Source organism: Marmota flaviventris, chromosome 2, assembly GCF_047511675.1.
Source record: "Marmota flaviventris isolate mMarFla1 chromosome 2, mMarFla1.hap1, whole genome shotgun sequence".
Classification (NCBI taxonomy): domain Eukaryota; kingdom Metazoa; phylum Chordata; class Mammalia; order Rodentia; family Sciuridae; genus Marmota; species Marmota flaviventris.
In genome coordinates, this window is record NC_092499.1 from 96345004 (window position 1) to 96360664 (window position 15661).

Below are 15661 nucleotides of genomic sequence, written 5' to 3' on the forward strand. Positions count from 1 at the left end.
ATTTTTTAAGTGTTCATTTCTATTCCTAGGACTTATAAATTTTCAGTAAAGGTTTTCAGAAGAGATAAACATGGTAAGAATTTAGATACAAGCAGTTCTAGACTCTTGCTTCTGGACAAGATGGAATGACCTTCCCACCCAAAACAAGGAAAAAGTTGGACATGCAACATGATTCTCTAGACAGTGGACACTGAGCAACAAAATATAGTGATCTCTGAGAGAAATAAAATAAACTGGGTGAGTTCCAGATTGCCCCCAGGTTACTGTATGGAGGAAGTTTTAAGACAGTGGCATAAAGAGGGGCATGCCGAATGGAACAAGGTGATGTTACGGAGATGAGGAGATGAACCTAGAAGTCCTTGAAGGTCAAGATAATAACTGGAGTTCACAGGCAAAGAAAAGGACAGAAGAGAGCTGCACAGAGGAAGAGCTCCAGAGATCTGTAGAGGGTCTTCCTCAAGTGATCAGAAGAGCAGGCACGCACACACTCATAAGGAAACAAACCTCTTGAGGCTGGGGAAAGCATGACCCAAAAGAATGAGGGAGACAACGATCCTGAAAGTTCATAGAAGGCCTGGAATTGTGCCTGTTTTCAACAGTCAAACTGGAAAACCTCATAATTCACAGGGAACTGGATACAGTATCCAGAAGGGTCTTGCCTCAGTAATGCAGCAAAATTAGCCCAAGACTAGCTGCTGCTTAAAAGCTTAAAAGGAAGACTTTGAAAGAATCAATCTGTTTCCAAGTAACCTAATTGCATTCCAGAACAAAGCTCAAGAGTATTTCTAGGAATATGAAAATATCCAGCACCTACTAAGGTAAAATTTACAATATCTGGCTAACAATCAAAATTACCAGGCATTCAATGAAGGAGGAAAACATGAACCAAAATGGGAAAGTCAGTTTATTAAAATGACCCAGAATTAACAAGAATGATGAAATTAGTAGGCAAGAACACGAAAACAGTCACAACTACATTCCATGTGTTCTAAAAGCAAGAGGAATGATTAAACATAGTAAGCAGAGACAAGGAAGATATGAAAAAAAGACCCAAAGTAAAATTTTAGTGATGAAAACTACAATGTCTGAGATGAAAAATACAATGATAGAATGAAAGGCAGATTCGTTATTGCAGAAGAAAAGCTAACCAATTGAAGGCACGGCAATGGAAACTATCCAAAACACATATGGTCAATTCTAGAGTTCACTGCATTCTTGTCGAAGATAAAATCTTGTGTGGCTTCAGACAAGCATTTTAAAAGCTTGAACTCTAGTCAGAGCAAAAGAAGGATTAAGTAGACAGAAATAATGGATAGATATTTAAGATATATCTACATGGAGTTGATCAGTGATTGGCTCAACCCACATAACATATCTGACAAAAGCATCATCACAGAAACAAGAAAGTACCTCTTTGGAAAGCTGTCTTTAAAATATGAGTACCATCTCCTTAAATATTCTTGCTTTCTTCAAGGGATCTATGTTTCAACTAAACAAACTAATCTTTATGTCATTTAACAATGCTTGTGAGTAACCAGACAAATGGAAAATTCTTTGCTTACCTACACAAGTTTTCATATCTTCAGAAGCCATAAATCCATCATAGCACAAGCACCTGTATTCTCCAGGAATGTTTGTACACTGACCACCATCACAGATATTGGGGTTATCTTCACATTCATCGATGTCTACAAGGAATAAAACCAACAATGTTGTTGGTATTGGGTCCATTATTCAGTGAGAATTTGACCCAACCCAAATAAATTCCGCCTGCTAGCATAAGACAAGTAACTCTCAAATCCAAATGAAACTATATATAAATTGTCCTTTCAGGTTATCCTGGGTGAAAAGGAGAAAAACTTTCCAGATTCACTATACTATTTAAGGATGAGATCCACACCCACTCAAAGTCCATCATTTAAATCATAAATTTTAACTCATATGAATTCATCATTCAAAAATGATTATGAATCTTATTTTCTCATTGTCAACTCACAAATGCCAAAGATCTATCATCTTCTGTTTTACTTACACTTTAAGATATGAAAAAAGGTGAAAATTGCTTGAAACAAGAATCTACTTAAATGAAATTTTAGTAAAAATACTAATTTTTAACATTTGCTTTTTATAGTTAATATCAAGAGTTTTTTTTAGGGAGAGTTTTCTAGGTCCCATAAAATAATTGTGGTTCCTCAGCCCAAATTTTCTTCTTGGCCCAAGCCAAAATCAAAGTCTGTATCACCCATTTCCTCTCATTTCTAGTTGGTTATATGGCTCTTCCAGCCCTGTGTGATACAATGGAAAGTAGGACAGAGGCTCTCAAACTTTAGAATGCATCCAAATGATTCGGAGAGCTTATGAAGACACAGATTACTGAGACAACCCAGTAATATCTGATTCAGTGGATCTTGGATGGGTCTTGAGATTTTACATTTCTAACAAGTCCTCAGGTGATGCTGATGCTGTTGGTCCAGGGAACACATCCAGAGAAGCATGGAATTTGCTCAAAAGATTGAACTCTTTCAAATTTTGATTAATGGAGAAAATGCATTTTATACTTCGCTTATTATATATCAGGTGCTATATTAAGTTTTGTACATACTCTTTCACACAGGCAGCCTAAACTCATTATAGATGAAAAATCTGGTGCTAAGTATCCTCATCAAAAATGCACAGCTAAAATGTGTGACAAAAGAGGATTTGAACCTCAAACTGTCTGACTCCAAAGCCCAAATCCTGAACCACTATACTTAGGGAGCTTTTATTGAGAGATTTCAACATGAAACTAAAACCCACTCACCAGTGCAAGATCTCTGGTCAGGCATTAGTGCAAATCCTGGCTGACAGCTACACTCATAGCTGCCTTCAGAGTTTGTGCAGAAGGTTTCACATCCACCATTCATTATGCTGCATTCATCAATGTCTAAGAGAAAAGATTTAAATGTTTATTCCCTTCAAAATTCAATTTATTCATTCAAGGATATGTAAATACCATTACGACAGTATTAACAGGTGGGCCCTTTAAGAGGGGTTTGGGCCACGAGGACTCTGCCCTCACAGGTGGCACTGGTGCCATTTAAAAAGGGTGCATTGGCCCCCTCTTGCTTTCTCTCACCCTCTTGCCTTCTGCCATGTTATGGCACAGCAAGAAGGCCATGGCCAATGCCAGCACGTTGATACTGGACTTCTCGGTCTCAAAAACTGTGAGCCAATGAATTTCTGTTCATTGTAAATTATCCAGTCTCAAGCATTTTGTTGTAGCAGCACAAAAACGGACCAGGACACCTTCTTCTGTGTTTATGATCATGGCAATGCTCTCGGTCACAGATTCAGTTATAAACCTGCAATTTGGTTTGACTGACTGAGTTTCCAATCATTTTCAAGAACCCGAGTTGAAGTTCTGAGTTGTCCTGGGCCATGTTTCAGAAGAATTTGTGCTGATTTATGGTTTTGGGTGGAAACCATGTGAAACTTGGCAGTTCCACACGGTGTACACCCCAAACCAGGCAAAAACTGGCAGCATCTACAAAATTTCACTTTGACTTTAGGCACAATTAAGCCACAGGGCCTCTGTGCCACCCTTCACAGCATGACTAAACCTACAGAGGTCCAACCACAAAACAAAATGCTTGTCCCACAAAAACCCATCTTTAAGGAGAGCCAGGCATGGTCTCTATTTCAATATAAGATATGAATGTTCCATGGGCTTCTTTCTCATAGTTATTCTTTGAATCTTTTAGCTGATTTATACCACCCACAATGAAGACCTCACTCTAGGCTTTTCTTTTCGATAGCACTCATCATGTGAAATATATCTCAGGTGGTCAGGAACCACTGGATGACGGGCCTTGGCAAGCATATACATGAACAAGGCACCTACTATGGCCCATTTTTCAAAACTACTTGGGTCAACTTATATTTGTTATAGCAAAAACATCTGATACCCTTCAGTGGTTCTTTAAAACAGGTAGGGAAGGTGACATCTAAAGCTCATGAGCCACTATTTAAAGAGTTTTATGTATAGGAAAAAAAAAGAAATATTAAGTAAAAGTAATGAGTGAGGAAAGAATTACATTGCTTATTTTATAAAGAGACTAATTAAGATAAAAGAGTAAATAAAAAGAAGTTTAGGACTCACCAACACAAAACAGTCTATCGGGCGTTGAATGATAGCCAGGGTTGCAGGCACACTGATACTTCCCTATGAGGTTCACACAGCGGCCATTGGGACAGAGGTTCCCGCTCAGTTCACACTCATTGATGTCTATTTAGGAACAAAGAAGAGCAAACATAAGCTGCTGACTCTGGAAGAGATGTGGGTCAAACAACTGACCTAGAGCAAGCGGTCTGAAGGTCTTCCTCCTTACCAATACATGCAGAGATGTTTGGGGACAGCTGATGACCAGGTGGGCATTCGCAGCGGTAACTGCCTTCTGTATTAAGGCAAACACCGCCTCGGCAGAGGAGTGGATCTCTCTGACACTCATCAATATCTGAAAAATGGAAATGACCTGTGTTTAATACACTGGTGGGTCCCTTTCCCTTTCCAGGCCATCCCCTTTACCATCCCTCAGTTGCTGGGAGTCCTGGCTGCTAATGGCCAGTCCACCACACTCAAAAATGCCTAGGATGTGAGAGACTGGACCCCTCTCCCAAGCCAGTGACCACCCCTGGTGAAAAATTGATTGAACTGACATGGAAGATTAAAATCTTGACCTTGTCTCAACATGGGACACCTCTCTGGGGCCATATATACCCCAGAGCTTCCTGTGGGATCAGACTAAAGTTGCAAGACAGCCAAATGCTTGGCTTATCTTCTTCTCTTGCACTAACCTTGCTCCTCTCACTTTCTCACTTCCTGACAGGCTCTTCCCCAGAACACTCTCGCAAAACAAAACACTCTTGCAAGAATCCTCATTTCAGACTCTGTTTTTTTAAGGGAATCTGATCTAAGGCAGTCAGATTAATCAATCTCTTTTTTCTAGAAATGCTGGGTAAAAGCCAGAAGTCCTCTAATGGGACTTCTTTTATAGCTTAAGTTTCAATGGTTCTCAATGTACTGTCTATTCCAGGCATTGATTTCACTTCTCAAGGGATCACAACTGATTTTCAAAATTACCCACAACCCTACAACACAAATTCCCTCACTTCTTCTGCATGTCGCTTTCCCTCTACCACAGACTGATTTCTGACTCCCTGGTCAGGAGCACAGTGTGGTAGGCAGCTGGAAGAACCTGTGACAGAGGCTATGAGGCACCCAAGCTTCTTGAATTCCTTTTCTTCCTGTGTGGATCACATGACCACAAACCTACCCATGCAGTTCTTCATCATCATGAATCCACTCTCATAGCCTTCATCACACTTGCATTCAAAGTCCCCTGGGGTGTTCACACACTGGCCTCGGCCACAGAGGTCGGGAGATATGCGGCATTCATCAATATCTGCACAAAAAGAACAAGTGGCAGCAAATGAGTAATGGGATGGCCTTAACACTTGTGGCAATATGAAAGAGGATGGGTTTTAAAGAATGTAACCTCTCTTGCCCCTGGAAGCTCACACTGACCTGTGCAGTTCCTTTCTTCAGAATCAAGAGCAAAGCCACTGTCACACCTGCACTTGAAGCTGCCAATGGTATTTCTGCACTTGCCATGGGTGCAGAGGCTGGGTATCATCTTGCACTCATTGATATCTTCAAGAAAAACATGGGGGAGAAAAGTTTATAAGCAACCAGTTGGGTGGTCTCAGTGAGTTAACTTACCCAGTAAGTTGAGATGGTAGCAATACTCATTTCAAAGAATGTGTGATGACCCATAAGGCATGACTTTATAAACATCTCTAGCCTTTTCAACTTCTCCATTATAGAAAACATTGTTAGAGAAGCAAAGTGTGCTTGAGAAATGACATTTGCTGCATTTGAATAGAGGACTTAGCACTGGTTTCTTATACCACTTACCCTCCATTATACACTACGGTGGGTGGCAGTGATATGGATGCTTCAAGCCAAGAGACAGATGGTCATATCACTTGATTTTAGTAGATGGCATGTAAATTTTCCTGGCAGATTTTTCTTTGATTTACTTCTGGCTTAGGATAGTATAAAATTTTATTTTACCACTTAATGACTAAATAGGAGAAGCAAGAGACCCCGGGAAAATCTGGAGAAGTGGAAGTGGGGACGGTCTATCACAGAGTAAACGTTTTGCCATATATAATTCAGAAAGCTAAAAATCCATGCTGAGATGACCAAAGGATGGCCACACTGATAATGTTCATGGTAATTTTTCTGTTAGTAGAACTCTGGGATCATGAAAAGGCACCTGTTGATCTAAAAAGAAAACCAACTGACCATTCAAAACATTGTACCTTTGAAGAAAGGTTTTCCATTTGTAATATCTTTCGTAGCAAATCCTGGTCCTCTGGGGCAGAGCTCCTCATACTCTGGGGTGTTTCTCATGGGACACTCCTCACACTCCTCCGTGCCCCAGGCTCCACCTACAGAGCAGCAGCAGGCATCCATGCGGTGGCGTCCAGCAATAGGCAGAGTGCACTCCTCATCATCATACCTCAGGTAACATGTTTCTAGGCGGATATCTGTCAGAGGAACAGAGGGAGGCTGAGGAGGGAGCTATGGTTTGGATATGAGGTATCACCCAAGAAGCTCATTTTAGGCAATGCAGGAATGTTCAGAAGTGAAATGATGAGATTATGAGAGCTGTAATCTCATCAGTGGATTAATCCATTTGATGGATTAATCTATTTGATGGATTAATATTTCAAATCGAATACTGGGTGGGGGGTGGCTGAAAGAAGTAGGTCACTGAGGGCATGCCCTTGAGAATTATATTTTGTCCCTGGTTGAGCAGCCTTCCTCTGCCACACCCTTCCACTATGATCCTCTGCCTCACCTCAGGTCCAGAGCAATGGAGACGGCCAACCATGGTTTCAGACAGCTCTGAAACCATGAGCCCAAATTAACTTTTCCTCCTCTAAGTTATTCTCATCAGGTAATTTTTTCATAGTGATGAAAAACTGACTAACACAGAGGGCCACTCTGTTTTTACTACCCCTAACTGCAAATTTTGTTAGGCAAAGGATAATACATGGACTAATTTTCTATCTACTTATTGACTGGAATAAGTCTTTTCCTTCAAAAGAAACCAAATGTGTGGTAAATATTCCTGACTAATAAGCACTCTCTTTTCTTTGTAGGTCCATATTTGCCCCTCTTATTTGAAGAAAGCTCCCTTTCAACCTCAGGTACTTTCTAATAGTCTTACATAAGGAGTGGTACTCTGAAAACCCCCACAGTGCTCCCTGACACATTTAGCACTAAGTCATACAGTCCAGAATGTCTTGGCATGTCCTCCCCAGTGTAAAGCAAACTGCACTCTTTGTTGTTGGATCACATCTAAGCTAGCTCCATCACCTCTTCCTCAGATGCACTTCATTTTGTAAAGTCTGCCCTACTTGGAGGAACCACAGCACAGAAAAGCCATCCACTCTTCTCAAGTATTCCTTTCACCTCAACATGTGATCATGTGCACATTTCTTCAGGATACAAATAGAATTCTTCTTGCCCCAACTCCAAATTCATGGCATTGTGAGGAAGAATAGAAAGACCAAAGGCCTAGAAGACCTGGATTCTGGAAATATTCTACAACTAAGTTGTTTGTCTTAGACAAATGATTACCTGGATCATTAATTTCTACATTTGTTAAATAATGTTGCACCCATCTCTCAGGAGGTACTGTGAAGCTCAGGTGAGATTATGCACCTGAAAACTAAAGTATAATTAAAATGTAAGTTGTCCTCTTTCTTCTCTGTCTCTTTTGCCATGGGATTACTGACTATTCACTGCAATGTCTGAACCTCTCGTATTGGATGGAAAGTTGCTGAAGTTTCAACTTTATGTTCAGTTTTGCCTATATCAAGATGGGTCATTAAAAAACAAATCCTAAATTAAATAACTGAAGAACCTAGAAGAAGATTTTTATTAAATGCTGATTCCCCCTAAACAAAGAAACTAAAACTAAGAATGTGATTAACTGACATTCTCAGTTACAAAAAGCTTCTGGGCTCTGAACTTGCCCTTCTATTTCATATTGCGTATGCCTTAAGCTTAAAAGTTCTCTCTGTAGGGCTGGGGTTGTGGCTCAGCGGTAGAGTGCTTGCGTAGCATGTGTGAGGCCTTGGGTTCCATCCTTAGCACCATGTATAAATAAATAAAATAAAGGTACTGTGTCCACCTACAACTAAAATATATATTTAAAAAGTTCTCTCTATAAAGGTTTGTTAGCTCTAATTTGTAAATGATCAAAACCTTGAACTGCATGAACTCTTTTCACCTCCTACACTGACTAGTGATGCTCTTAGAGTGGTTTAGTTTCAGATATGCAAAAGCCGAGCACCATTTCCAGAGTCATGGGCTCAGATATGAGCAATATAAGGGGCATATTCCTGACAGTCAGAAGCTACAGTAGTTATACCAAGAAATGCTGCTGGATAGCATAAGTGGCACTTAAATTTGCTGCCCCTGGGTCAGCCTTCTAAAGACAGCATTCTGGATTCCGCATCCAATCTCTTCCATTTCATTCTGATGGGATGACTGGGTTTGAGGTGCTTCTTTGGGCTCCAGCAGTTGGCCTGGAGGATCCCACGTAACTGGCAGTGACAATAGCTCTGGATTCCCTCAGGTTTACTCCCCAAGGCAGTGGTATCTTTGCTCCTGATACCCACATGCATTTGCTTTCTGGCCAATGACAGGACATGTCTAGAAGTCATTGGTTATAGTTTTCTATTAAGTGCAAATGTTGATCTTCTTGTCACCATTCACCTGGTATCCTATATTCCATGGCATCTGGGGACAGATCTCAGAACTCTGGAATAATAGCTGTGATAAGACTGATTTAAGGAATGTCTATATAACAACAAAGGCCTAAAGTTTCTTCTCAATAACCTTTTCTATACACTTTTTGTAAAGGGGAACATAAAACTTGAGTTAGGAAGGCCATCTGTCAAGGAAATTACCATGGATCCTAATGTTGCAGTCTGAATTTGGTGCTTAGAACCAAATATTCAGCTGTGTCTTATTAAGAGTTTTGAATATTTAAGAAAGGATTATTAGAAAAATGAGCTCAGTATTTACCAAGGCAGATCCTTCCTGTGGCATCCAAAGTCATTCCATTGGGACACTGACACTTGAACGATCCCCTGGTGTTGACACACAGGCCATTTTTGCACACTCCTGGGAACACTTCACATTCGTCTATATCTAAAAAGAAAAGGAAAAAAAGCATGAAGTTAACATACATGTATAAGGTAATTTTACCTTAGTCCACTTATAGACTCATAATTATTCTCACAATAGAAAAGGCCACTCTGCAGTTGTGGAGGATGCCACAGGGTTTGTGCTTGGGAACAAATTAGATTCCTTGGACTTTACAAAATCATTAACTTCACGATCACATTTTCAGTATGACATATGGTTAGACAACTGTTTGCTATTTTCTTTTGGTCAAATATTTTACATGTAATTTCATGTAAATTTCAACCAAACAGCATAAGTGAAGGAGGCAGTGGGGGGGGGGGAGATATTGGTGGTTTGATATTATGGTAAGGGGATGGTTAAACATGAATCATTTTACTCCATGTCAGCTAATGTACACACTTTGATTATACTATGAGATAAAAAAATCAGAACTCATCATATTGTTTGATTGTTGTTACCATAGTTACATATTTCTCCTAATTTCCTAGATGATTATTTCAAACGCTTTTGCTGCCCTTAATTCACCAAAATCTTTCTCTTCCATCTAAGATGAAGATTGTTTGCTATTTCATTAGAACAGAAGTCTAGTGAAATTTCTATAAGCTTCTACTGCATCCATCCCTGCATGCCCCACTGGGCCAACATTCTCTGTCTTCCCTCTGGTTACCATCATATTAAACTTTGGGTCTCCAACCAAAAAAAAAAAGAAAAGGACACTTTGAAGCTGATAAGTTCAAAAAACTAGTTTCCATACAAGCAGTTCACGTAGAATTTCTAGGGTGTCTAAATAGCAACCTATTACTAATAATAAAAGAGATTCTCCATCAGTCTCAGGGGTAACTTTTGAGTCAGAGAGTGGGTATGTGAGTTCTTGGGGACAGATCTAGTAGCTATAAACAGGTGATGTTCCCAGGGGCCATATAATTAGCTTTATGAGATGAGGTGTCTCATAAAACTTAAAAGTTCTATCTATAGGGCTGGGGTTATGGCTCAGCAGTAGAGTGCTTGCCTAGCATGTGTGTCTAGAAACAGAGAATTAGAAACCTGCTATTTCAAGCTAGCAAAGAAAAGAACAGCCTGAAGATGAGCACAGAAAATAATCCTGAGGGATATGTGGGTCAGTCGGGAGTCTCTTTTGATAAGTGCTAAATCACTAGAAATTATGTAACTAGTTCTAACCTAGCAGTGGTCTCATGCTATCCTGGCAATATCATGGTGGTCCCTGCCTGGATCAAGGAGAGTCCAAAGGTGCTCACTCATGTGCATCCATTCATCACTCACCCAATCTCTCTCAAGTGGACCAATCCTTCCCTGTCTGCTTAATGGGAGCCGTGTGCTCACTGTACTTAATTTGGAAAAACATTCATCATCCAGTTAGTCCAAAGAAAGGTACTTACTTGCCAGTGCCAAAAAGGAGAACATTAGTTAAGAAACACACAAACTGTGTCCCTATTTTGAAGAAATAACTTTCTAAGCCAGGAATGTTGAAAAAAATTTCTGTATCTTTCCTTGGAGTGGAGAAACTATACCTTTCTGGTTTTTGTTTAATTGCTTGTTTTGTTGTTGTTATTCTGGCCACTCAAATACCAAAATGTGCTGTTGAGCTCAGATAAGTTATTATAGCGGGTCTGGACCAGGAAAAGGCCAAAGGATTCAGTCATCATTTGGAAAGCAAGACCTTGGGTGGGGGTTGTAGTGTTCTTTGTTTTAACAGGGAAAGAACTTCATTTCATCCCACATATGGGACTAATTGCTGTTTTTAAAATATTTCAGCTGCTGTGTCATGTCAGATTGTGTTAGTCACCATGACCTATATCTATCTGGGACTCCATGAGAAAGAATCACTGCAAACTGGAGAGAATCCACCCAGACTCAAAAAAGAGGCAAGGGAGTGCATCCCTCTAAGTCAGCCATGAGCATGAAACAAACAAACAAGGCCCAGGGAGAGCCAAGGAAATACAAATTTTACGGCTTCACCAAAAATTTCCTGCTTTCCTCTTCCTGATAAATGGCATGTTGAAAGTGCTGTCACTCTAAACCGTAGTCAACCTAAACATTTTCAGCCCCCCTGACCTTTGGCCATAGTGCTCTGACACTGGGAACTGCACCATACATGCTTGTGAACTTAACATCTGCTCTGCTCTGCAGTTCTTGTCATTCTTTTCCTATGCTGTGTATTTCTCCCTGTGAAGTTATAGGACCTCTTTAGCCAGCACAAGTTAACACAAGCATTCTTCACACACCCAGAAATGTATGGTTTATAAATAATCGGAAATACCTTCACATTGTGTTCCTTTAATTCTTGAGAAGCCTTTACCACATATGGGATCTGTGGGGGGGAAAAAAGAAAGGTGACAATATCCAGACTTTGTAGTTATGATGTATTATAACAAACACAAAAGAGGACCTGGAACAGGAATTAGATGTTATGAATAAGGATGAGATACAGTGTTTCTGAGATTGCATAGGTGAGGAAGAACAATAATGAAAGGCTCCTATGATAAAGCTCAGTTCCTCTAAGATATCTCAAAAGATACAAAGTTACATCACACTAAGGTGACAGTTAAGAAGGAAACCCAGTGCAAGTTTCTTTCTATTATCCTGAAGATGGGAATCAGACTACTACAAAATGAAAAGGGGCAGAAAGCCAAGAATTTGGAGGTCTCAAGCCCCACAGCATTCACATCACATAAATTCACACACTGATATATTAAAACATTGGATCAGCAAACGATTAGCGAGGCTCTCAAACCTCAGCTTCCCAACAGATTTAGAAGTTGAGCAGAAACCCTTATAAAGCTTAGTCATAAATGTTGGTTTCTTTATAACAATTAGAGTTTTGGAAGAAAAGCTGGAATTGCTAAAAGCTCAGGACCCTTACCAGGAACTGGTGCCTCAAGGAAGACTCACAAACTAACCCCATCATCATTTTGAGATAGAAATTAACCAAATCACATAAAATTATTGTACTTGACACTTCTCTGATTTCCTATTCAAGAATGTTTCATTGAGGCCATCAGAATCAAATCCTTCAAAATTCCCAGGTGAACTTAAATAAATAAAATACTTGTCTTTCCCTTTCTATGCACATCGACCAGTGGATGAGGGCGGGGGGAACAGCACCATTTCTCTTACCAACTTGGCATATGGTGCACGGGCTCCCCCAGGCAGCACCGAGGGAAGAGCAGCACTGGGACTTCAAGGTGGCTCCATTGATGTTGATCTCACACCGCCCATCGATGACTGTTTGCCAGCAAGTGCCCTTGATGGTTTCTGCAGGGGAGGAGGATGATATTTAATGGATATTTAGTAGAACCTATTTCAAAAATTCAAACATGCACATTGGACTTATAGCAGGAATAGCATGACAAAACAAGGAACACTGATGGTTTTAAATGCTGCTCCCACACTTAAACTCTTCTCAGCAAAAGTTGATGTTAAGTATAGCAGCACTAATAAACATAAAAAAAATCATTCTCAGAAAGATAAATACCTATGCAGATGGTTTTTGTTGGATCCAAAGTACTTTCAGAAGAACATTCACAAATGAAAGAGCCAGGACTGTTCTTGCAGACTCCATTAATGCAAGGACTTGATTCACATTCATCAATGTCTGAAACAAAAACAGGTCTACATTACTGCTAAAAGCCAGTCTTGGGCATAAAGGAGTGTTTTGCTTTTGGCCTGATTGCTACCATACACTTTTCATCAGATAGCAAAACTTGGACCGCATAGTTTTTCTCTACTAGATGAAATGCCAAAATACTAACTGATATTTCTGTTTGGTATGGAATCTAGTAATTGGCTGAATCTTTTCATTCAGAAAGTGTGGAACAAAGGTACAATGTGATCCCAAATTATGAATTCAAATGGTACATGTATAATATTGTCTTCGTTTATTAAGTGATAGAAAATAACATGCCAGGCAAAATGAACACAGTGGCATTTAAATGGTAAATAATACACCAATTGAAGACAAATACCATCAGTGGCTTGCAAAGTGTGTATAAGTGCCATTTAGAGCCACAGGACTTCAATTAAAAATGGGCATGATTGTCTAAAATAGAAGTGACTCTAATTTATTCTTGTGATTTTCCAACGACATTCCAAAAGAAAGCAAAGTACATATTATAAGAATAAAACATATGGTTTACCTTCACAGGTTTTCAGATCAGGTTTATATATAAATCCCTTGGGGCAGGTACAGACAAAACTTCCAGGAGTGTTTCTACACTGTCCGTTGTCACAGAGTAGACTGTTCAGCACACATTCGTTAATATCTGCAAAGTCAATGAAAATGAACATTTGAAAGAGCCCATCTCTTGAAAGCAACTTCTTTGCTCTTTTAGATTAGATCTTTTAAAATGATATGATTAATTACACCAAAACAGGTAAAATTCCTATTCCATTGGTTTTCACAAAATGAGGTAATTTTAGGAAAATAGAAGCTTGACCTGGTTATCAAAACCAGATATCTACAAAGCCTTAGGTCACTAGACAATGTTTAATTCACTTTCTTTAGTATGAAGAAAACCTGGGTTTGCTGGAAATCATTTATCATTGCTTTGTATAATTGCTTCATTGTGTCAGACTCAGAACCAATTTTATTGTGTTAAGAAACTAGATAAATATTTAGAAAGTGTGGTCCATCTTTGATATGCATTAGTTCTGGGATGGGCATTTCTTCCTTAAAATAATTTAAATTGTCTCCAGTTATGTTTACAAAGTATGAAGCAATTTGTAGTGTTTATAATTGTCATGGGAATTCAGACTTGCAATTCAGAGGACTGAGGAAAACTCCTTGTTTCCTGCTGAATAATATGACTATCTGAAGAAAAAACAAGATTTAACATATGAATTACTATAGGGAATGTAGAAATTATGCAGTTTGTAATATCCCTTTGAGCTAAATTATTCCAGACAGCCTATGAAATGGGCTAGACATTTATAAGGAATTTTTTATGCATTGAGAGGGTCTGATTAGATCATCAGCTAGAACTGTCTTAGAAAAGAGATGGAACTTCTTACCAATACAGTTTTTTCATCCCAGGACCCACCTGGTGGGCCATAGTGCCTCTTCCATGGGGTCTTCTAGGCATCCCAGGTACATCATGCAGTAAAAAAATATATCTGAGGTCCCCTAGTTCATCTTAAAGTATATTAATTTTTGTCCTATTCCATAACATATGTTTGCTCATATGTAAAATGTGTTTGGCCTCCCAATCAAAAAGATGTACCATCTTACATTTTAGTTTTGGCACAGTCTGGCATATTCTATAAAAATGAGTATGTTAGCTTTGGAAGCTCAGCTTCAGAAAACTTGAGGTATATGTCACTCCACTACAGAATGGACAATGCATTTCACAAAATACTGGTCTAGGAAGAAACTGACCCATGTTGAACATTTTCTTCCCAACCAACTGATTCATTTAGTTATTGGCTGGTAACTTCATTAAAGACTGTCATCATTATTATACAAGGTACATGTATGAAGACCTGAATTGGTGTCAACATACCTTATATACAAACAGAGATATGAAAAATTGTGGTATATATGTGTATTAAGAATTGTAATGCAAAAGAAAGTACATGTATAATGGCATAAATTGACGTGAACATACTTTATATACAGAGATACGAAAAGTTGTGCTCTATATGTGTAATAAGGATTGTAATGAATTCCACTGTTGTCGTGTATTTAAAAAAATAATAAAATAAATAAATAAAGACTGTTAAGAGCATCAAAGCCAGTACTGCTCAACTTAGGAAACAGTAGTTATTACCGAAAATAAGCTGTATTCTGATTAAATCCAATAAGTGGTTGGAAGAACTGTTTCTCTCTTATTGAAAGTAGTGATGACTTTGTAGCCATATGAGAATGGCTCAAAATCTTTGCATTTTATAATATCTAAGAAGCTCCTTTTATGGAAGCTTCTTTTATGGAGTGAATCTGATACATGGCTATTAATAAAAACTATCAAGATTCAGTTATGTGAATGTTTGCTATTAAGACATGTAAATGCAGTGCTGACACACGAAGTGTAAAGAATTCATCTGCTTAGTCCTTTAAGTTAATCAGAAGCAGTTTCCTCCAAGCAATGAAAGAAGGGATACATTATACATGAAGTGTCTTAGAAAACAGGTGGAACTTCTTACCAACACAGTTTTTTCCAGTTATATCCACTTCATATCCTGAATTGCATATACACTTGTAGGACCCACGGAGATTTTCACAAATTCCATTTGGACAAATATCAGGATCTAATGCACATTCATTTATATCTGCACCACCAAAAAGTTCAAAATCAATGACATTCTAAAATAAACATCAAATTAACTGTTAAAAAATAAACAGCACAATAAATGTAATAGACTTGGAATTTAAGGAGGGTT

At 38.9% G+C, this 15661-nt stretch overlaps 1 protein-coding gene across 1 annotated transcript in view; it reads right to left on the minus strand.

The window, feature by feature from the left end:
- Fbn1 (fibrillin 1) overlaps nt 1-15661 on the minus strand; it is a 223642-nt gene that overhangs the window by 67753 nt on the left and 140228 nt on the right. The window contains exons 19-31 of the mRNA XM_027925732.3: nt 15425-15550; nt 13423-13548; nt 12762-12881; nt 12404-12541; nt 11547-11597; nt 9146-9271; nt 6364-6591; nt 5564-5689; nt 5313-5441; nt 4368-4493; nt 4139-4264; nt 2801-2923; nt 1563-1688 (exon numbers count right to left, since the gene is read on the minus strand). Of these exons, the coding sequence (XP_027781533.2) occupies nt 1563-1688; nt 2801-2923; nt 4139-4264; nt 4368-4493; nt 5313-5441; nt 5564-5689; nt 6364-6591; nt 9146-9271; nt 11547-11597; nt 12404-12541; nt 12762-12881; nt 13423-13548; nt 15425-15550 (1671 nt within the window). The remainder of the gene's footprint in view (nt 1-1562; nt 1689-2800; nt 2924-4138; nt 4265-4367; nt 4494-5312; nt 5442-5563; nt 5690-6363; nt 6592-9145; nt 9272-11546; nt 11598-12403; nt 12542-12761; nt 12882-13422; nt 13549-15424; nt 15551-15661) is intronic.